This window comes from Palaemon carinicauda, chromosome 1, assembly GCF_036898095.1.
Source record: "Palaemon carinicauda isolate YSFRI2023 chromosome 1, ASM3689809v2, whole genome shotgun sequence".
NCBI lineage: Eukaryota > Metazoa > Arthropoda > Malacostraca > Decapoda > Palaemonidae > Palaemon > Palaemon carinicauda.
Genome location: NC_090725.1, coordinates 78,365,171 through 78,386,873, shown reverse-complemented (window position 1 = coordinate 78,386,873; position 21,703 = coordinate 78,365,171). Strand labels below are relative to the sequence as shown.

The following is a 21,703-nucleotide window of genomic DNA, read 5'->3' as shown; positions in this document are numbered from 1 at the left end:
GGTTTGTTGGTGTTTTATGATAGTTTTCTTTAATCTGTTTAGAAACTTTTCTTCCCATCTATCGTGGTGATTCCAAAATAAATTTTGTTAAATTGCTATTCATTTCTTTTTATTTGCTTCTATTTCGTCACGTAGCTAGGAGTACCTATCTCGCATTGCTAAACTAAACTCATATATTTTACTTCGGAATTTGGATGCCATAAAGACATTAGCTATTTATTTTACACACACACGCCAACACACACGCACACACACACACTCACACACATATATATATATATATATATATATATATATATATATATATATATATATATATATATATACATATATATATATATATATATATATATACATATATATATATATATATATATATATATATATGCATATATACATATATATGCATCTATATATGCATATTTATATATACATATATATATATATGCATATATATATAATATATATATATATATATATATATATATATATATATATATATATATGCATATATATATGCATATATATATAATATATATATATATATATATATATATATATATATATATGCATATATACATATACATGCATTTATATATGCATATATATGTGTAATATATATATATATATATATATATATATATATATATATATATATATATATATAATATATATATATATATGTATATATATATATACAGTATATATATATATATATATATATATATATATATATATATATATATATATATATATATATATATATATATAAAGTACAACAAGTCCCTACTCTAACCTTCTATTCGAGCAATTGCTTTTAAATATCTCTTTATGAAGAATGGGTTACATAATTTATTCTTTTTTGAAGTAAAACATAGAGAAGTAAATTTTCTTTAAAAAAAGAAAAAAAAAAGTCCGGGTTATATCCCCCCTTACTTAGTATATGCACATTCATGGACAGTTTAAATATACCACTTGTATTATAAAATAGATTACCTAATTATCCCGAAACAACGCCAAATGTTATCTTTTCATAATGCCCACCGTTACTTTTCCATTTCTAAATATTCACGCATCCTCCCCAATTGTATTCAGTAGTTATTATTGTTTAGCTTTTGCTTAATGATAAACACAGACAAGCAAAAATTGAAAGGTGTTATGGCGATATACAAGATGAGCTTAGAATTAGGGCAAATCTTACCAGTGTTTACTCTAATTAGTAGGAATCCCTCTTCTTGAAATTCTGACAAAGGAAAATGCAACCTCTCCAGCTTCTATCTCTTGAAGGATTAAGAGATAACAGCTCATGTTGTCTTGAGACGAAGGCCGTCTCTTTTCAATGATCTCTCTCCTGAATAAGTTGTCCTTTCCTCAGTGGACTCGAATGGATCATTATTCACATCTTGCTGCTCACAAAAGGATCCCGAGATCTTGTAATTAGGTTTTTTCCTTTCTATATTCCTTTCATCCTCTTCTCTCTAGAGATGACTGTATTCAAGCAATTCCTAGGATAATTTAGATGATTACCAAGTGTGAGTGTAGCCACCTGTCAAAAATATCGAGGGTGTCTTTAATCATTACTTGTTTCCCTTCTAAAATCCGAAAAACTTGACTAACCATACGAAATCTCTCCATTTGATCTTTTGGTTTTAGTTTATATCTAACTTTGTGTTCATAAAAGACGGGACCAGTGGAAAGGACAATCAAGTCTATTTATCTTGTGCAGCAGATAACTGATAACCAATTAATCAATTATCTTGTACAACCCTAAAGACGACATAAAGAAAGGGGGAAAATAGGTCTGTTTTCAAAACCAAGAAAAGTAATAGCCTTGATTCTTTGAGGAATTGGAAGATCATCAGAGTAAAGGAAGAAGCGATTAACCCTTTTACCCTCAGGCTATTTGAAAATTTCCAACCCTTAATCCCCAGGGGGTTATTTTTTTCCCAGCACATTTAGCAGTATATTTTTTTTAAATTGCTCTAACAGCCTTAATTTTTGTCATAGAGAGGTCAGGTTGGTCTCATTCTCTTGGAAAATGCCTGAATTTTAAAAAAAAATAAAAAATATGAAAAAAAAAATTTATAGCATTTTTTTGCAAGGACGTACCGGTATGTCCATGGGTGGTAAAGGAATGGCTTTTGTGAAACGTACCAGTACGTCCTTTGGGGGTAAAAGGGTCAACAACAGATTTTGTCATTATCGGTGTTTATTTGGCACAATCCCAAAATACCATAGTTTTGCAATAGAGGGAATTTAACGCTCTTGGAATTGTACAGTGTAACTGGTGGAAAAGGTTGCAGTCGAAGTTCATTGCCAACGATAGATCTCTTGGAAAATAGTCATGCGTCATATCTTCTGTCAATGGGGGAAATTATTCTGCAAATACCACTGATGGGTTTAAAAAAACGCCAGCAATCATCTCTGAAAATACAGATTATTATTATTATTATTGCTATCCAAGCTACAACCCTAGTTGGAAAAGCAAGATGCTATAAGCCCAGGGGCTCCAACATGGAAAATTAGCCCAGTGAGGAAAGGAAATAAGGAAATAAATAAATGGAGAACAAATTAACAATAAATCATTCTAAAATAAGTAACAACGTCAAAACAGACATGTCATATATAAACTATTAACAACATCAAAAACAAATATGTCATAAATAAACTATAAAAAGACTCATGTCCGCCTGGTCAACAAAAAAGCATTTGCTCCAACTTTGAACTTTTGAAGTTCTACTGATTCAACCACCCGATTAGGAAGATCATTTCACAACTTGGTCACAGCTGGTCATATCATGGAAAGCTGCTTGCTTCCAGAGAGAGGAACAGATTTTCCGTAATGTCAGCATATAAAAGTTTATTCATAGTGCATAGAAATAATCCATTGTGTAATATGGAACACCACGTGATCAATACAAAATTTGCTGACACCTTGATATAATACAGTAAAAACACATCTAAGGTAACGTTGAGCGTCGTCAAAGTGCCATCATCACTGAATGCACTGTGACCACGAGAAACTAGGTTCACCTTCATACCACATTGATAGCAATCATTGATTGATTTTAGATTTATCGTTAGGATAATACTACTTGAATCTATATTTGAAAGAAATTCATTAGTACAATCTTCTGCATAATATATTGTTTTGTTTTGCAAATCAACGATACCTTTGTCAATCACAGAAACCTACTATAACTGATTTCTCATAAGCACTATCCTGTGTTTATCTCCAGTTGTGATAGGTTTGGATTTTAGAAAAAAACACCAGAAACAAAATATATGGCCCTCTTTTAACTCAAGAAGTGTACATAATTATGTATGTATGTGTGTGTATATATATATATATATATATATATATATATATTTATATATTTATATATATATATATCCATATATATATATACCTGTACATGTATATGTATAAATAATATTTATATATATACTGCATATATATATTTATATATATACAATATATATATATATATATATATATTATAAATTTATATATCTATATATATAATTATATATATACATATAAATGTATATATATTTATTATAAATTTATATATGTATATATATATATATATATATATATATATATATATATATATATATTCTTACAAAGCTGGTCTAGTGTAGAATAAATATTCTATTCACGTATTTCATTTGTGTATTCAAGATTTGAATAACCAGCTCGTATAATGAGTTCCTCTCATGTAGGTATAAGTAATTGTATGCAAATTGCATAAGACTATCATTGTTTATTTAACTGTATTTATCATTCAAGTCAGTATATGTAAATTTACATTATTTTCAAAAATTACCTTTTTATTTCACGAAGTTTTATGCAATCTCCTTTAAGTGCGCTGTACGAACCATACGAGGTATAAATGAGGGCTTCTGTAATTTTTTTCATGTTCATACAAGGTATTGCGTCAGGTTTTTGAGAAATAATGCAATTCTTATATTTTCCACGTGTTTAAAATGTTCTTGAAAACCCTATGAGTTAGTTTTATCTTTTTTTATTGCTTCAAGGACGGAGGTGGGTGGAGTTAGAGAGAGTCGCCATCTTCATGCATTGGTATTCGCCTGATACATGATTGTTGGCAACTTTGACGCTGCTTTTACTGCCCCTAAGCTTCTAAGCCCCCTGACCTAGAAGGATATAGAAGTTTTCAAGTCAATAGATATACAACCCATGAATGCAAACCAGTAGACGAGATCCAGCTTATCCCTTTGTATATATATTCATCGTCATCATCATCAGCCGAACAAAGGCCTCAGATATATGTCATATATAAACAGTAAAAAGACTCATGTCAGCCTGATCAACATAAACTTTGCTTTTCTAATATGAGACACTCATCTGAGCTCCCTTATAACTGGTTTTAAGAAGCCAATAATGTTAAAACGTGATGCCATCCCTAGGGCGAGGGGAATGGCGGTCTATATTAGGACCAAGTACCCTGCTTCTCATAAGTCCTGCTATCAATTTGGATGTCATGAGATTCAGGTAATAAAAGTTTGTGGCAGGCATAACAAGTTTTATTTGTGTTCGATCTACCGGAATCCAGACATGGATGATTCTATTTTTGATTGTCTTCTTACCATTATGGCTAGGATACAAGAAGATGATAGAAAGGCTTCTTTTGTCTTTGTTGGTGATTTTAATGCTCACCATAGGGAGTGGTTAAGTTCTATCTCTCCTACTGATCGCCATGGCTTCAGAGCTTTAGACTTTGCCTCTGAATCAGGCTGTGAGCAAATCATAAATGAAGCTACTCACAGGCCTGCTAATTGCTTGGACCTCGTATACACTGACTCCCCTGGCGTTATAACTAGTAAGGTTGGTTCTCCAGTCGGGACATCTGATCATGCCTTGATTTCATTAGTAGTGAAGACTGAGCAGCCTGTCCCTGATATATCATACTCTTGTAAAATTTATATGAAATCCCAAGCAGACTGGAATGGGATTTTGCATGATCTTTTGTGCTTGAATTGGTCACAATTATATAGTAGTTGAGATCCTGTTGTCCCTTTGAATGAGAATCTAGTCAACATAATTGATAGGCGTATCCCTTCTCGTGTGCTAAGGTACCAAGTGTAGGACAGACCGTGGTTCAATGATGATTGTAGACGTGCTTTTTTGGAGAAGCAGGAGGCCTATCACCTTTGGAAGGGTAACAGATCAGATTTGACCCGGAACAACTATACTCAGCTTTGAGCTTTTGCTCCGAGAGTTTATGCCTCAACTGAAAAGGAGTACTATTTAACCATTAAAGAAACTCTTTCTGGTACAACTCAGGAACATAAATGGTGGTCTACCATTAAATCTGCATTCTTTGGTGTAGATGCCACAGTTCCTCCTTAACTTAAACCAGATGGCTCAGTCACCCATTGTCCAAAGGAAAAGGCAAGCCTTTTGGCTGATGGTTTTACAGTAAACAGAGTAATGAAAAACTTGAACTTCTTCATTCCTGTTTTCCTGAGGCTAAACTAACTAGTTTAGCTTTTCGATATCATGAGATTAAAGCTCTGTTGATGGACCTTGATGCTTATGGAGGTGTAGACCCAAATGGTATTTTTCCATTGTTTTTTATAAAGACACCAGATTTCTTAGCTCCAAAATTATCCATCATTATTCTTTCAATAGTTCTTTGTGTTACAACTAGCTTTTGGTTTAAGGCTTTAGCAAGGCTCCAGGTATCTGATGCATAAGTTAATAATGGTAGGACCATAAGATTAAATACTTTTTTTTTTTTTTTAGTGTAAGTCATATTTTCATTTTCATAATGCCATTTTATTTATAAAATCTCTCCATCCCATGCTTGGTCTTCTTTCAATTTAGGTCTCATTTCCTGGGAAAACATTTACTGTCTGTCTTAAGTATGTATATTCATTAACAATCTCTAGAGTTTCGTCCATAACCCTTATTTGTTGTGTCTTTGTATGTTCATTGAACATTGTTTTAGTTTTACTCTATTCATTTTCAGTCCTAAATTTCTACTTTCTCTATTCAAATCTTCTATCATCTTTTGCAATTCCTCACATGATTCAATAAACAGAACTATGTTAAGATATTTCCTATTAATGTTAATTCACACATTCTCCCAATCTAAATTCTTAAAAGCTTCTTCTAGGAATGCTGTTAATAATTTAGGAGAAATGGGGTCTTCATGCCTCCTTTCTCACTCAGAATTTTCTCACTATTTTTATGTAGTTTTGATTTACCCAGAAGACCACCCTCCACAAACACAGCCTATGAAACAATAACTATTTTGATGAGAGACGAACTGTGATATGAAGCAGCATGGAAAGTGGAATACGAACTGAGAAATTTGCATTTATGTGAAATAAACCAACGCCTAATACAGGAAATAATTTCCATGAATAAATTATGTCGTTGATATTTTTTATTTGAGCAAGTAAAAATAGGCCATAACACAAAAGTTTAATTCTTACGGCATCAAATATGAGTTGCTCTCTCTCTCTCTCTCTCTCTCTCTCTCTCTCTCTCTCTCTCTCTCTCTCTCTCTCTCTCTCTCTCTCATTATACCTCCTAAGATCCTACATGTTTTTATCAAGTACATCTTATTATCATAATTGCTTCAACTCTCAAAGTCTTCGCCGACTTTGTCCATAAATTCTTGACTTTTCAGTTAATGCATTTCATTTCAAATTCCCAAACCTTTTTCTTTGTGCGATAAGTGCTCATATTTTATAACCTAGATTTCCCGTTAAAGATGAGGTCGTAATGTCATTCGTGCATCATAAATGAAGGTAACAAATCAGTTTTTACGATAAAGCATAATTTTAAATTGCGTTCATCATTATAACTTTTGCATTCGTTGAATAAGGAATATTCCTTTGCCTGCATACGTAAAAATATAGTGACAAATTAAGAGAGTATCGTTCGTTTGCGACAACGTCGTCATAACTCAAAAATATCTATTTTTCAGGAGAGCCATTTTAATCAATTAAAACACTCTCATATTAATGGATGTCGTTAGGACATTTGGCGCCTCTAGCTATCAATTTTTGTAGCTACAATTATGACACTTTTGCCCAAAAATTCAGCATTTGAAGATGAATATGTCTATATGGATAACTCCCAATTTTTTTTTTTTTTTTGAGTTATGACGTTGTTGTAGCAAGCGAGCGATATAAGTTGCTATTATTTAAAGGTATTATGTCTGACCGCGGAGGTAGCATCAGTAGGGGATTCAGCAGTATGAAGCTTCATCTGTGGTGGAAAATGTGGGAGGTTGGCCTGTGGCACCCTAGCAGTACCAGCTGAACTCGGCTGAGTCCCTGGTTAGGCTGGAGGAACGTAGAGAGTAGAGGTCCCCTTTTTTGTTTTTGTTTTGTTTCTTTGTTGATGTCGGCTACCCCCCAAAATTGGGGGAAGTGCCTTTGGTATATGGATGGATGGATTATGATGTCCTACTGCCTTTTATTTGTTCAATGGCAAGGTCATAAACTACTCTAGATTTAATGATTAGATGAAATAAATTAAGATCCTATTCTTTTCAACAGTAGTAAGTTAGACACTTGAATTATGTTTGAACTTCCAAGTAACTTAGTAAATTTTGAGTTGCAAACAAGAAGATATCATCAGTCATGGAAAGAGTTGTCCCATGTTGAACCCCGAAATATCATTAGTGTACCAACCGTGTGTCACACGATCGTACATAATTCATTTTGTATATATTATGCTTGTATCTTCGCTCTTCCCTCGCACTAAAAAGAACCAGAATAAACATGTCTGCGTTTCTCCTATGTAACATTGTCTGTTTCTCGAACATGTAATTTCCTGTTGCCTTGAGGTTTTGTATATTGTACCAACCGTGTGTCACACGATCGTACATAATTCATTTTGTATATATTATGCTTGTATCTTCGCTCTTCCCTCGCACTAAAAAGAACCTGAAAAATCATGTCTGTTTTCTCATCAGTAACAGTGTCGACTTTTGAACATAAAAATTCTTGTTGCTTGAGATTTTGTATATAAAGGAGCATGTACCAACCGTGTGTCACACGATCGTACATAATTCATTTTGTATAATATTATGCTTGTATCTTCGCTCTTCCCTCGCACTAAAAAGAACCAGAATAAACATGTCTGCGTTTCTCCTATGTAACATTGTCTGTTTCTCGAACATGTAATTTCCTGTTGCCTTGAGGTTTTGTATATTGTACCAACCGTGTGTCACACGATCGTACATAATTCATTTTGTATATATTATGCTTGTATCTTCGCTCTTCCCTCGCACTAAAAAGAACCAGAAAAATCATGTCTGCTTTTCTCCTCTGTAACAGTGTCAATATTTGAACATGAAAATTGTTGTTGCTTTGAGATTTTGTATATAAAGGAGAGTGTTCTTTAATAAACTAACCCAGTTGTTTTCAACTTGCCTTTGAGTTCACAACCTTCTCTCACCACGTCACATTAGTCAGTAGCAAGTGAAGTATTGAAACATTGTTAATATCCACTGGCTGACGCTAAATACTATAAGAAAATAGAGAGACTTAACACAAGAGAAACATTCAAAACACTATATAGATGTCTAGACCTAATGCCTACAAACGCTAAATAAACTAGGTTGTAGGTTGACCATGGCACCAGCCACCCGTTGACATACTACCGCTAAAGTGTTATGGGGCCTTTTAACTGGCAAGACAGTATTATATTGTATCCCTCTCTCTAGATACGCCTCATTTTTCCTTTGCCTACGCATGCACCGAATATTTTGGCCTGTTCTTTCCACATTCTCCTCTTGTCCTCATACACCTGACACTACTGAGATTACCAAACTATTCTTATTGGCTCGATGGGTTAGCTACTGCACTGTATTTATTCAGTGGCTACTTTCCTCTAGGTAAGGTTAGCTACGGTAAGCAGCTCTTCTAGTAGAAGGACAGTTGAAAATCAAACTATTATTCATCTTGGGTAGTGCCATAGCCTCTGTACTATGGTCTTCTTCTGTCTTGGGGTAGAGTTCTCTTGCTTGAGGGCACACTTTCTTTTTTTATAATTTAAATATGAAAGATATATTTTTATGTTGTTACTGTCCTTAAAATATTTCATTTTAATTGTTCATTAAAAATTAAACCATTGTTCCCTAATCTTGGGTAGTGCCATAGCCTCTGTCCTATGGTCTTCTTCTGTCTTGAGGTAGAGTTCTCTTGCTTGAGGTTACACTTGTTTTTTAAAGTTTGAGTATGAAAGATACATTTTAATGTTGTTACTGATCTAAAAATATTTCATTTTAATTGTTCATTAAAAATCAAACCATTGTTCCCTAATCTTGGGGTAGAGTTCTCTTGCTTGAGGGTACACTTGTTTTTTAAAGTTTGAGTATGAAAGATACATTTTAATGTTGTTACCGTTCTTAAAATATTTAATCTTAATTGTTCATTACTCCTCTTATACTCTATTCATTTCCTTGATTCCTTCTCTCAATGGGCTATTTTTCCATGATTTTCCAACTAGGGTTGTAGCTTAGCTAGTAATAATAGTAATAATAATGATAATAATAATAATAATAATAATAATAATAATAATAATAATAGTAATGAATATAAACGTTGTAAGGAAATGAATATAGGGTGAGAAACTCCACCACCAATAGAGCTTTAAATAAAGCTTGAGATAATGAGTGAAAAAATAGCCAATATAGCTCCCCCCCCTCGAAGCTTAAAATCCTAACCATCACCCCTAATTGTCTTAAAGTAGATAGAGCAATAATTTTCTTTAAATCTGTCTCAAAGTTGGCCCCTGAACTAGCCATAAACATTGTAGTGCAACCGATTAACTACACCACAGCAATAATTTTCCTTAAATCTGTCTCAAAGTTGGCCCCTAAACTAGCCATAAACATTGTAGTGCAACCGAGTAACTACACCACAGCAATAATTTTCTTTAAATCTGTCTCAAAGTTGGCCCCTGAACTAGCCATAAACATTGTAGTGCAACCGATTAACTACACCACAGCAATAATTTTCCTTAAATCTGTCTCAAAGTTGGCCCCTAAACTAGCCATAAACATTGTAGTGCAACCGAGTAACTACACCACAGCAATAATTTTCCTTAAATCTGTCTCAAAGTTGGCCCCTAAACTAGCCATAAACATTGTAGTGCAACCGAGTAACTACACCACAGCAATAATTTTCTTTAAATCTGTCTCAAAGTTGGCCCCTGAACTAGCCATAAACATTGTAGTGCAACCGATTAACTACACCACAGCAATAATTTTCTTTAAATCTGTCTCAAAGTTGGCCCCTAAACTAGCCATAAACATTGTAGTGCAACCGAGTAACTACACCACAGCAATAATTTTCTTTAAATCTGTCTCAAAGTTGGCCCCTAAACTAGCCATAAACATTGTAGTGCAACCGAGTAACTACACCACAGCAATAATTTTCCTTAAATCTGTCTCAAAGTTGGCCCCTAAACTAGCCATAAACATTGTAGTGCAACCGATTAACTACACCACAGCAATAATTTTCTTTAAATCTGTCTCAAAGTTGGCCCCTAAACTAGCCATAAACATTGTAGTGCAACCGATTAACTACACCACAGCAATAATTTTCTTTAAATCTGTCTCAAAGTTGGCCCCTAAACTAGCCATAAACATTGTAGTGCAACCGAGTAACTACACCACAGCAATAATTTTCCTTAAATCTGTCTCAAAGTTGGCCCCTAAACTAGCCATAAACATTGTAGTGCAACCGATTAACTACACCACAGCAATAATTTTCTTTAAATCTGTCTCAAAGTTGGCCCCTAAACTAGCCATAAACATTGTAGTGCAACCGATTAACTACACCACAGCAATAATTTTCTTTAAATCTGTCTCAAAGTTGGCCCCTAAACTAGCCATAAACATTGTAGTGCAACCGAGTAACTACACCACAGCAATAATTTTCCTTAAATCTGTCTCAAAGTTGGCCCCTAAACTAGCCATAAACATTGTAGTGCAACCGATTAACTACACCACAGCAATAATTTTCTTTAAATCTGTCTCAAAGTTGGCCCCTAAACTAGCCATAAACATTGTAGTGCAACCGAGTAACTACACCACAGCAATAATTTTCCTTAAATCTGTCTCAAAGTTGGCCCCTAAACTAGCCATAAACATTGTAGTGCAACCGATTAACTACACCACAGCAATAATTTTCTTTAAATCTGTCTCAAAGTTGGCCCCTAAACTAGCCATAAACATTGTAGTGCAACCGATTAACTACACCACAGCAATAATTTTCTTTAAATCTGTCTCAAAGTTGGCCCCTAAACTAGCCATAAACATTGTAGTGCAACCGAGTAACTACACCACAGCAATAATTTTCCTTAAATCTGTCTCAAAGTTGGCCCCTAAACTAGCCATAAACATTGTAGTGCAACCGAGTAACTACACCACAGCAATAATTTTCTTTAAATCTGTCTCAAAGTTGGCCCCTAAACTAGCCATAAACATTGTAGTGCAACCGATTAACTACACCACAGCAATAATTTTCTTTAAATCTGTCTCAAAGTTGGCCCCTAAACTAGCCATAAACATTGTAGTGCAATCGATTAACTACACCACAGCAATAATTATCTCAAAATTGGCCCCTGAACTAGCCATAAACATTGCAGTTTAACCGATTAACTACCCCTCAGCAATAATTATCTCAAAATTGGCCCCTGAACTAGCCATAAACATTGCAGTTCAACCGATTAACTACACCACCAACTTCCATATTAACGTCAGAATTAAACGCCTACCCTCTCACACTTTTACAACACAAATTCTTGACCACATGAGGAAGCCAGCTCACACTTAAGTTTCCCACTGCCAAGGATGATGAAGAGTTAAGAATATGTACTTATCTAAATGTTGCCGAAGACCTGTAGGTAAGGATTACAATTTAATGAAACGAAGGACATCCCTCAAGCGACTCCTTAAAACACTTTAACTTCTTGTCTGCAACAGGAATAGCGTTTTACATTGATCGGAATGGAATTTGGTGTTCCATTCAAATTCGCTGCCATGCTTCTTGATGATAGAATTGCAGAAGGGCAGTCTAAGTGTAAGCAAGTATAGGGACTGATGCCTTGATGATAACTTGTTGCAGTTACGAGTAATCTTTCGAGAATACAGGGCCATTTTCTCAAATCTGATTCAAGAATTTCTAATTTACAGCTCTTTGTAAAGGCGTAACAGTTAGAGTAGCCATTACCTTACAGGTTGCTACCATGATAACTAGGTCTTTATTTTGCACAAGCCTCTCCCATTTGGAAAGACACCAGATTCGGGAACCGATTCTTCAGTGGAGGCTGAATTACAGCGAGTCCGAACTCATCTGTGGAAGCGTTGAGCAGGTAAATTTTCAAGTTACACGCAAAAAGATGAAGGCTATGGACTAGACTCGTCCTATGGCTATGGTATGAAAGGTTCAGATTATCTCCTCTTTACAGTAGCCTAAAAAAAAAAAAAGAAAAAAAAAAAAGTTCCCTTCTAAGATTCCATCTAGTTACCTGTAAAACAATGGGCGAAAAAAAAAAAAAAAAAAAAACAGTTCCCTTCTAAGATTCCATAAAGTTACCTGTATAACATTGGGCAGACTACACACTATTAAATCCTCGGCGTAAGGGTTCTAATTTTCAAAATTGATGAAGTACACTCTCACTCCATTGAGCATTGCTTTTACTCAAAAATTTGAATTTTTCGACATAAGCACAATTTTCATATGGGAGAAACCTAGAACTTGGTAAGCAAGCTTCCACAGAATAAAATGCTCGTATTCGGAAAGAAAGCGTGATTAGGAGTGATATATAGATGATAATAAACATATGTGAATAATTTGACAAGAGATGAAATTGGGCATTTCTAAACAGTTTTAAGGAAAAATAATATAAATAGCATCATTAGACTTTGCAGTGTGCCATTACTTCGTCCTTACATAATGTAGATGGGTATGGCTCAAAACGAGTGGTAGGGACAAATTTAAAAGATAACACTTACATTGAATTTCTTTAATATGAGAAAGATGACTTAATTTAAGAATATCTCTTGCAAATGAACGTTTGCATAAAGAAGGGTCATGGTCTGAAACCTAAGACTAAAAATCAACTACTGATTATTTGTGAAGTTTTCCACAGAAGTTTCTTTGAACGACAGCAATAGGCCATAGGATAAACCCGTCAAACGATTAAGATAATATTCTGGATGTTCCCGAAAAGTTAAGCTTTTGGGCAAGAAGAAAAATTTTATTTGATGGGGATATTGTCATATAGGATATGACAAGGAGGAAAAAACCAACTTAATATATATTACAAGGACCATAATGCCCTCCTTGTTTAACCCTTTTACCCCCAATGGACGTACTGGTACGTTACAAAAAACTCATCCCTTTACCCCGATGGACGTACTGGTACGTTACAAAAACCTCATCCCTTTACCCCCATGGACGTACTGGTACGTCCTTGCAAAAAAACTGTTACTTACACTTTTCCATATTTTTTAGAACTTTTTGAGAAACTTCAGGCATTTTCCAAAAGAATGAGACCAACCTGACCTCTTTATGACGAAAATTGAGGCTGTTAGAGCAATTTGAAAAATATATATTGCAAAATGTGTTCGAAAAAAACTCTTGGGGGTTAAGGGTTGGAAAGTTCCAAATAACCTGGGGTACAAGGGTTAATAAGACCAATAAACTGGACTTCTAATTACTGTGAAACTGAAATCACCAGAGTTTGAGGCGCCGATCTAATTAAGATAAAGGAATTCAAGTATCTACTCCTCATTATTGCCTTTATATCGAGAAATGCCATCTAGATTTTATGGGCATGGTGAGAACGGAAATTAAGACCTGGCAACTAGACGCAGAATGACTTGTGGCGATCATGACGTCAGGCCCGTGACGTTTACACTGGCCACTTTGGCACGTCCCCATTTCTGCATTGTTTTTCTTATTTCTGTACAAGAAATTATATTATATATATATATATATATATGTGTATATATATATATATATATATATATATATATATATATATATATATATATATATATATATGTGTATATATATATATATATATATATATATATATATATATATATATATATATATTATATACATATATATATATGTATATATATATGTATATATATACTGTATATATGTATATATATATGTGTATATATATGTATACATACATATATATATATATATATATATATATATATAATTTCTTGTACTGATATAAAAATAACCATACAGAAAGGGGGGGGCGTGACCCGTGTAAACATCATGGGTCATTCCGTGTCTAGTTGCCAGGTCTTAATCCCTATCATTCCATGCCCACAAAATTGCGATGACATCTCTCGATATAAAATAATACAATAATGCAGAGTGGATGCTTGAATCCATTTTCTTTTACTTAGGTCGGTGTCTAAAAGTGTGGTGGTTTCAATTTCACATTAATCAGAAGCCTAGTTCATTAGTTATATTAACCCTTTTACCCCCATGTTATTTGGAACTTTCCAACCCTTAACCCTTTCAATATACATTTTTTAAATTGCTCTAACAGCCTCAATTTTCGTCATAAAGAGGTCAGGTTGGTCTCATTCTTTTGGAAAATGCCTGAAGTTTCTCAAAAAGTTATAAAAAATATGGAAAAGTGTAAGTAACAGTTTTTTGCAAGGACGTTCCAGTACGTCCATGGGGGTAAAGGGATGAGTTTTTTGTAACGTACCAGTACGTCCATTGGGGGTAAAAGGGTTAAAAAAAAGGAGGGTGTTATGGCCCTTGAAATAGATATAGTCCATTTCTTTTAGCGATGCAGATTTGCACCGACTCGCAGCGGTGCCCTTTTAGCTCGGAAAAGTTTCCTGATCGCTGATTGGTTGGACGAGATAATTCTAACCAATCAGCGATCAGGAAACTTTTCCGAGCTAAAAGGGCACCGCCGCGAGTCGGTGCAAATATGCATAGCTAAAAGAAATGGACTATAGTAGTCTATCATCTATCTCTCCTCTCCATCTCAAAAGTGGTTACTGTCTCTTCTGTGTTCTATTTTAGCAAAGGGTACTTTTGGCCTATCAGATTCAACTGTTCCATATTTTGCCTACTCTGAAAATCAGTAAATTAATAAAAATTTTCAGTGACAATCTCTCCTTTTACCTCCATGGAAGTCGAATATTTCAACGCTGTGTTCTGCCCAAATTAGGGAATCAATATTTAGAAGGAAGTAGTATATTCGAATTCATTCTCCAGTCAGGGATTATCGCTTTTTATATATTAGACATCCTATAGTCCATTTCTTTTAGTGATGCAGATTTGCACCGACTTGCAGCGGTGCCCTTTTAGCTTGGAAAAGTTTCCTGATCGCTGATTGGTTAGAATTATCTCGTCCAACCAATCAGCGTATGAGAGATCCTATAATCAATGTTTTTTTTAGCGAGGCAGATTTGCACCGACTCGCAGCGGTGCCCTTCTAGCTCGGAAAAGTTTCCTGATCGCTGATTGGTTTAGAATTATCTCGTCCAACCAATCAGCGATCAGGAAACTTTTCCGAGCTAAGAGGGCACCGCTGCGAGTCGGTGCAAATCTGCATCGCTAAAAGAAATGGACTATAGTGTATGTTGGAGAACCTATGTTTACATGTTGATGATGATGTATATGATTTTCATTTAAATGTTAGGAACCTTTTTTTTTACCCATTAAAATGTGTTGATGTGGAATGTTTCAAGGTTTTTAAATCTTCTTCGTCATTATAATCTTATTCTAAAATGTAAATGTTGTATATTCTCTAGTAGTGTCAAGCATTTTTATTTACGTTACGTTAAAATGCGATCCTCTTATTTTTCCTCTCATTTGAAACTGAAATTCGGGCGACGTGAAAGCATATTCATAGGAGCACGGCTGTCGTTATTCCCATGTACGTTACACCAAGGAATCATATAAGAAATGAGAGAGAGAGAGAGAGAGAGAGAGAGAGAGAGAGAGAGAGAGAGAGAGAGAGAGAGATTTTACATTTTGGTCTTCCTTTCTCCTTTGACTTGATCTGCAGCCATACACGGAGCAAGTAGCCATGACTCCACAGGACCCAGAGGATTAACGAGGATTTATCCAGAGATTAACCAGGTGTATGAAGACCGTATGGTTAAGAGAGCTTGAGTTCTTGTTCTGCCGAGTAGAGTCAAATACAGACTGATGACATTTCTTTATCTAAACCCTAACCAATGCAGCCGCTCAGCAACATGCGCGAGATTGTTCTTATTTTGGTCAGAAGTGGGCTAACCCGGTATTCTTTTAACCCTGCGTTACACATGCCGTCAGTGCTTTGTCTTCAAATGTACGTTTTGGAAATTGAGGGAAACACAAATCGTCACCCTCATAAACTAACTGCCTAAGTCATTTTCTCCACTTGTTGGGAAATAAAAAACCTCATATCCTAATTCTTTATATCATTGTGTTGAGCTACAATTAACAAATTCTAATTCACAAATTCTTCTGTTAAGAATTTGTGAATTGAAACTCAAGACAATGATATAAAGAATTAGGAAATGAGAAGTATTTTTTTTATTTCCCAAGTGAAGAAAATGACTTAGGCAGTTAGTTTATGAGGGTGACGAAATTTTATCGTTATTTGTGTTTGAAAACCTTTTGGTAAATATGGCACGTTTTCCACTAAATTATCTTCCTCTTTCTGCTTCTGTTATATTTTTCATCATGTATTTTATGTTATCAAATATTACTTCGGTATATGAGCCACTTTAATCTTTTAACATAGTCAAACTGAAGTCTAATAAGACACATATGAGACAGCAGACATTATCATTTCACCTGGACCAAATTGACTTTATTATTCTCTTGAATATCAACGAAACTTAACTAAAGTTCCTTGAAAACTATAATAAAAAATACTCATCTATAACGTCAATATCATTACTGGGAAACAGAATTGACCTTATTTGCAAATAACTGAACATCACTCAATGTCCTTTTAGTCAAGCTGACAGATAAACAGAATGAAAACTGTATAAATTAGGATAGGATTGGCTCTAGGCTATAAGGTCTGGTACTGATAGAGGCTATCGGTTGCTGAATATCATTTTAATTTGTTGAACAAGAACTTGCGGTCTATTAAATCTCCCATTCTTGATCTGGATATTAACCCTTTTACCCCCAAAGGACATACTGGTACGTTTCACAAAAGCCATCCCTTTACCCCCATGGACGTACCGGTACGTCCTTCATATTTTTGATAATATTTTGAGAAAATTCAGGCATTTTCCAAGATAATGAGACCAACCTGACCTCTCTATGACAAAAATTAAGGCTGTTAGAGCAACTTGAAAAAAAATATATACTGCAGAATGTGCTGGGGAAAAAATAACCCCCTGGGGGTTTAGGGTTGGAAATTTCCATATAGCCTGGGGGTAAAAGGGTTAATCTGGCAATATCGTTCTGTTAGTTCCGTATGCATGTTTCATAAGGTTATTCATAGAACCATCCTTTACATTCAGATCTTCCCAGACAGAGCCATCCTGCTCGTAATATTAGGTATGCAGTTAATTCTAATATTTATGCCTTCGCCATAATAGGACTTGACTCTACACAGTATTCCAGAAGTTTAACCCTCTCTCTTTCTTCTCCCTCTCGCTTTCTTCTCCCTCTCTCTTTCTTCTCCCTCTCGCTTTTTTCTCCCCTCTCTTTCTTCTCCTAAAGAGAAAGGGAGAAGAAAGAGAGAGGTAGAAGAAAGAGAGAGGGAGAAGAGAAAGAGAGGGAGAAGAAAGAGAGAAGGAGAAGAGAAAGAGAGGGAGAAGAAAGCGAGAGAGTATTCCAGAAGTTTTATTCCAGCTATGACCAGATTGTGGAATAATCTTCTTAATCAGGCAGGTGAATCGGTGGAACTTTAGGAGTTCAAACTTGCAGTGAATATTTATATATTGAACATATGTATTTCAGCGTTGTTACTGATCTTAAAGTATTTTGTTAATTATTCCTTAATTCTCTTGTAGTTTATCTCCTTTTTTTATTTTCTTAACATAATAATAATAATAATAATAATAATAATAATAATAATAATAATAATAATAATAATAATAATAATAATAATAATAATAGGTTTTGGATTCAGTTAGTAGTTATGTATGTTTTCATCCAATTGTTTTGATAATTGATGAACTATTGAACGGAAAATATATCATACCTTCACCACTACATGAGAAAACGTAATGTATGTAGTTACTTCGCCTTCCTGCTTCTCTTTAAAAGAAAAATAAGTTACCACCTTCGGAGAGAAGTCCATTAATATTGTTCTTATCCTTTTTCTTTATCCATTTATAATGAGCAGACTGCATTTTGAACTGTTACTTCTGCCTCTGTCGTTGTTCTATGTAAGAAAAATAAAGGTGTATGTTCATACACACGTAGTCATAGATGTCATTCTATTAAGAAAAAGTAATAATAATAATAATAATGATAATAATAATAATAATAATAATAATAATAATAATAATAATAATGATGATGGTAATAATAATAATAATAATAATAATAATAATAATAATAATGATGATGATGATGATGATGATGATGATATTTAAAACAACAACAACAACAACAATAATAATAATAATAATAATAATAATAATAATAATAATAATAATAATATTGATGATGGTAATAATAATAATAATAATAATAATAATAATAATAATGATGATGACGATGATGATGATGATGATATTAACAACAACAATAATAATAATAATAATAATAATAATTATTATTATTATTATTATTATCATCTGAAAATGGAATAGATGACTCATAATGAATTCCTTGACATTCTGGTGCACTATGAGTCTTGCGAAACGTATAATCTGACTTAGATCACTTTCAAGACATAGACGAGGGACCAACTGAAAGATCTTACCTTTATACAAATATTTAAGTCATGATTTTCTTTGCATTTTCGGATTATTATTATTATTATTATTATTATTATTGTTGTTGTTGTTGTTGTTAATATCATCATCATCATCGTCATTATTATTATTATTATTATTATTATTATTATTATTATTATTATTATTACCATCATCAATATTTTATTATTGTTGTTGTTGTTGTTGTTGTTAATATCATTATCGTCATATTCATCATCATCATTATGATTATTATTATTATTATTATTATTATTATTATTATTATCATTACCATCATCAATATTATTATTATTATTATTATTATTATTATTACCATCATCAATATTATTATTATAATTAATTTTTTTATTATTATTATTACTTTTTCTTAATAGAATAATGACATCTGTGACTACGTGTGTATGAAATAATTCTCTGTATGGGGATGCACAACAGAGTGGCAAATGAAGCGATGTATAATTATGAATAAAATTATTAGATATACGCATATGAGATTTTGATCATCATACGCACAGGCAAATCTTACCTGAGAATTAAGTTCTAAAGTGATTGAAAGAGTACGGCCCGTGAACGTAACTTACCAAGCCTCTCTTAACCCTTTTACCCCCAATGGACGTACTGGTACGTTACAAAAAACTCATCCCTTTACCCCCATGGACGTACTGGTACGTCCTTGCAAGAAACTGTTACTTACACTTTTCCATATTTTTTATAACTTTTTGAGAAACTTCAGGCATTTTCCAAAAGAATGAGACCAACCTGACCTCTTTCTGACGAAAATTGAGGCTGTTAGAGCAATTTAAAAAATGTATATTGCAAAATGTGCTCGAAAAAAAAACTCTTGGGGGTTAAGGGTTGGAAAGTTCCAAATAACCTGGGGGTAAAAGGGTTAAACTCCCAACAGGATATTATCCTCCATAACGGTGCCGGGAGGACGGTCCAAAAGTTTTATCGCAAGTTGATGACCATCTTCTCGCTCAGGGTTATGTGACTTAGTGGCATCTTGGAAGGTAATGAATGGTGATTCCCTGAGAAGGAGTTGCATACATTAAATTACCGGTTCTAAATTCGGCAACAGAAACTCTATTGCAGTGGTTCCCAACCTGGGGGAAATTTCCCCCTGGGGGGGAAATTTGAAGCTACCAGGGGGGAAATAATTACACTACGTACTAACTAAAAATATTTCAGATGCCAAAACGAGCCATGATATTGATACACTGGAGAACAAGAAGCAGCCTCAACCTTCTCACTAATTCAATTTTGAAGTAGAAGAATAAACAAATGTCTTTTTATTTTGCTACTAGCCGCTCTCCATATACTGATAAGCAAATAGTTACAGAGTAAAATGGATAGAGAGCGGTTAGTAACAACTAACCTCATAACTCCATGGCTATGCGGTTAGTTGTCCGCTCTCTATCCATTTTACTCTGTAACTATTTGTTTATCAGTATATTTGTATAGTGGAAAAAGAAATTAGTAAGTCGTCACAGTGTGTTTCAACTACTCTTTCCCTCATACACATGAAGGGGGAAATCTGGAGGGTTGCACTGGGTGCAGAGGGGGGGGGGGGAAATGACAGGAAAAAGGTTGGGAACCACTGCTCTATTGAGACTGAAGTTTGTAAAAGATTTTCTAGAATAGATGATGGTGTTAATCATAATCATCATTTTAAGGAATGGTAAGGCTACCACTAAGATGATTTTTGTTTCAAATCTATATCACTTAGACGGTTGCGTTGTCTTGAAGTGATGAGAATAATGTTGCTATGATGTACCAACCGTGTGTCACACGATCATACATAATTCATTTTGTATATATTATGCTTGTATCTTCGCTCTTCCCTCGCACTAAAAAGAACCAGAATAAACATGTCTGCGTTTCTCCTGTGTAACATTGTCTGTTTCTCGAACATGTAATTTCCTGTTGCCTTGAGGTTTTGTATATAAAGGAGAGTGTTCTATAATAAATTAACTCGGTTGCTTTCACACTGCCTTTGAGTTCACAACCTTCTCTCGGCCCGTCACAATGATAATAGAATTAAAAATTATGTATCATCAATACCACTCTTACAGTAAAGATAACAGTATAAGTCTGGGGAACTTTGCCTAGATTTCAGGGGTCGTCGGGTATATGGGTTTTCCTGGATGAGGGAATAAGGATGGAAAAGAAAATTGTTACTTTCTGTAGGGAATAGAGGGAAATGTAAGACTTCTAGAAATGCAATGCTGTTCTATGTACCAGTGAAACATATCGTCACCCTCATAAACTAACTGCCTAAGTCATTTTCTCCACTTGTTGGGAAATCAAGGAAAACCTTCTCATTTCCTAATTCTTTATATCATTGTCTTGAGCTTCAATTCACAAATTATTAACAGAAAACTTTGTGAATTAGAATTTGCTAATTGAAGCTCAACACAATGATATAAAGAGTTAGGAAATGAGAAGGTTATTTTATTTCCCAACAAGTGGAGAAAATGACTTAGGCAGTTAGTTTATGAGGGTGACGATATATGAACCTAGTGGAGGCTTATGATAGAATTTATTGAAGTACGCTATGAGCTGAATTCAACTTGAATGGTGTAAAGTTCTGTTATTGATAGAGGTTAAAGCTTTTTTAATAATGGAAAGTCAGGGTGACAAAAGGACGTGTTACGTAGAAAAAAAATCTTAAAGAATTATTTTCCATGTTTTAATACCTATTTGATATTATGAGATTGGTTTGGAGTATACTTCATTAGTCTTAATTGCATTGA

General features: G+C 34.0%; 1 protein-coding gene across 1 annotated transcript in view; it reads left to right on the top strand.

Moving 5' to 3' along the window:
• LOC137648144 (uncharacterized) overlaps positions 1-11,832 on the top strand; it is an 874,425-nt gene extending 862,593 nt beyond the window's left edge. The window contains exon 9 of the mRNA XM_068381093.1: positions 11,669-11,832. Within this exon, the coding sequence (XP_068237194.1) occupies positions 11,669-11,832 (164 nt within the window). The remainder of the gene's footprint in view (positions 1-11,668) is intronic.
• Positions 11,833-21,703: the final 9,871 nt, after the last annotated feature.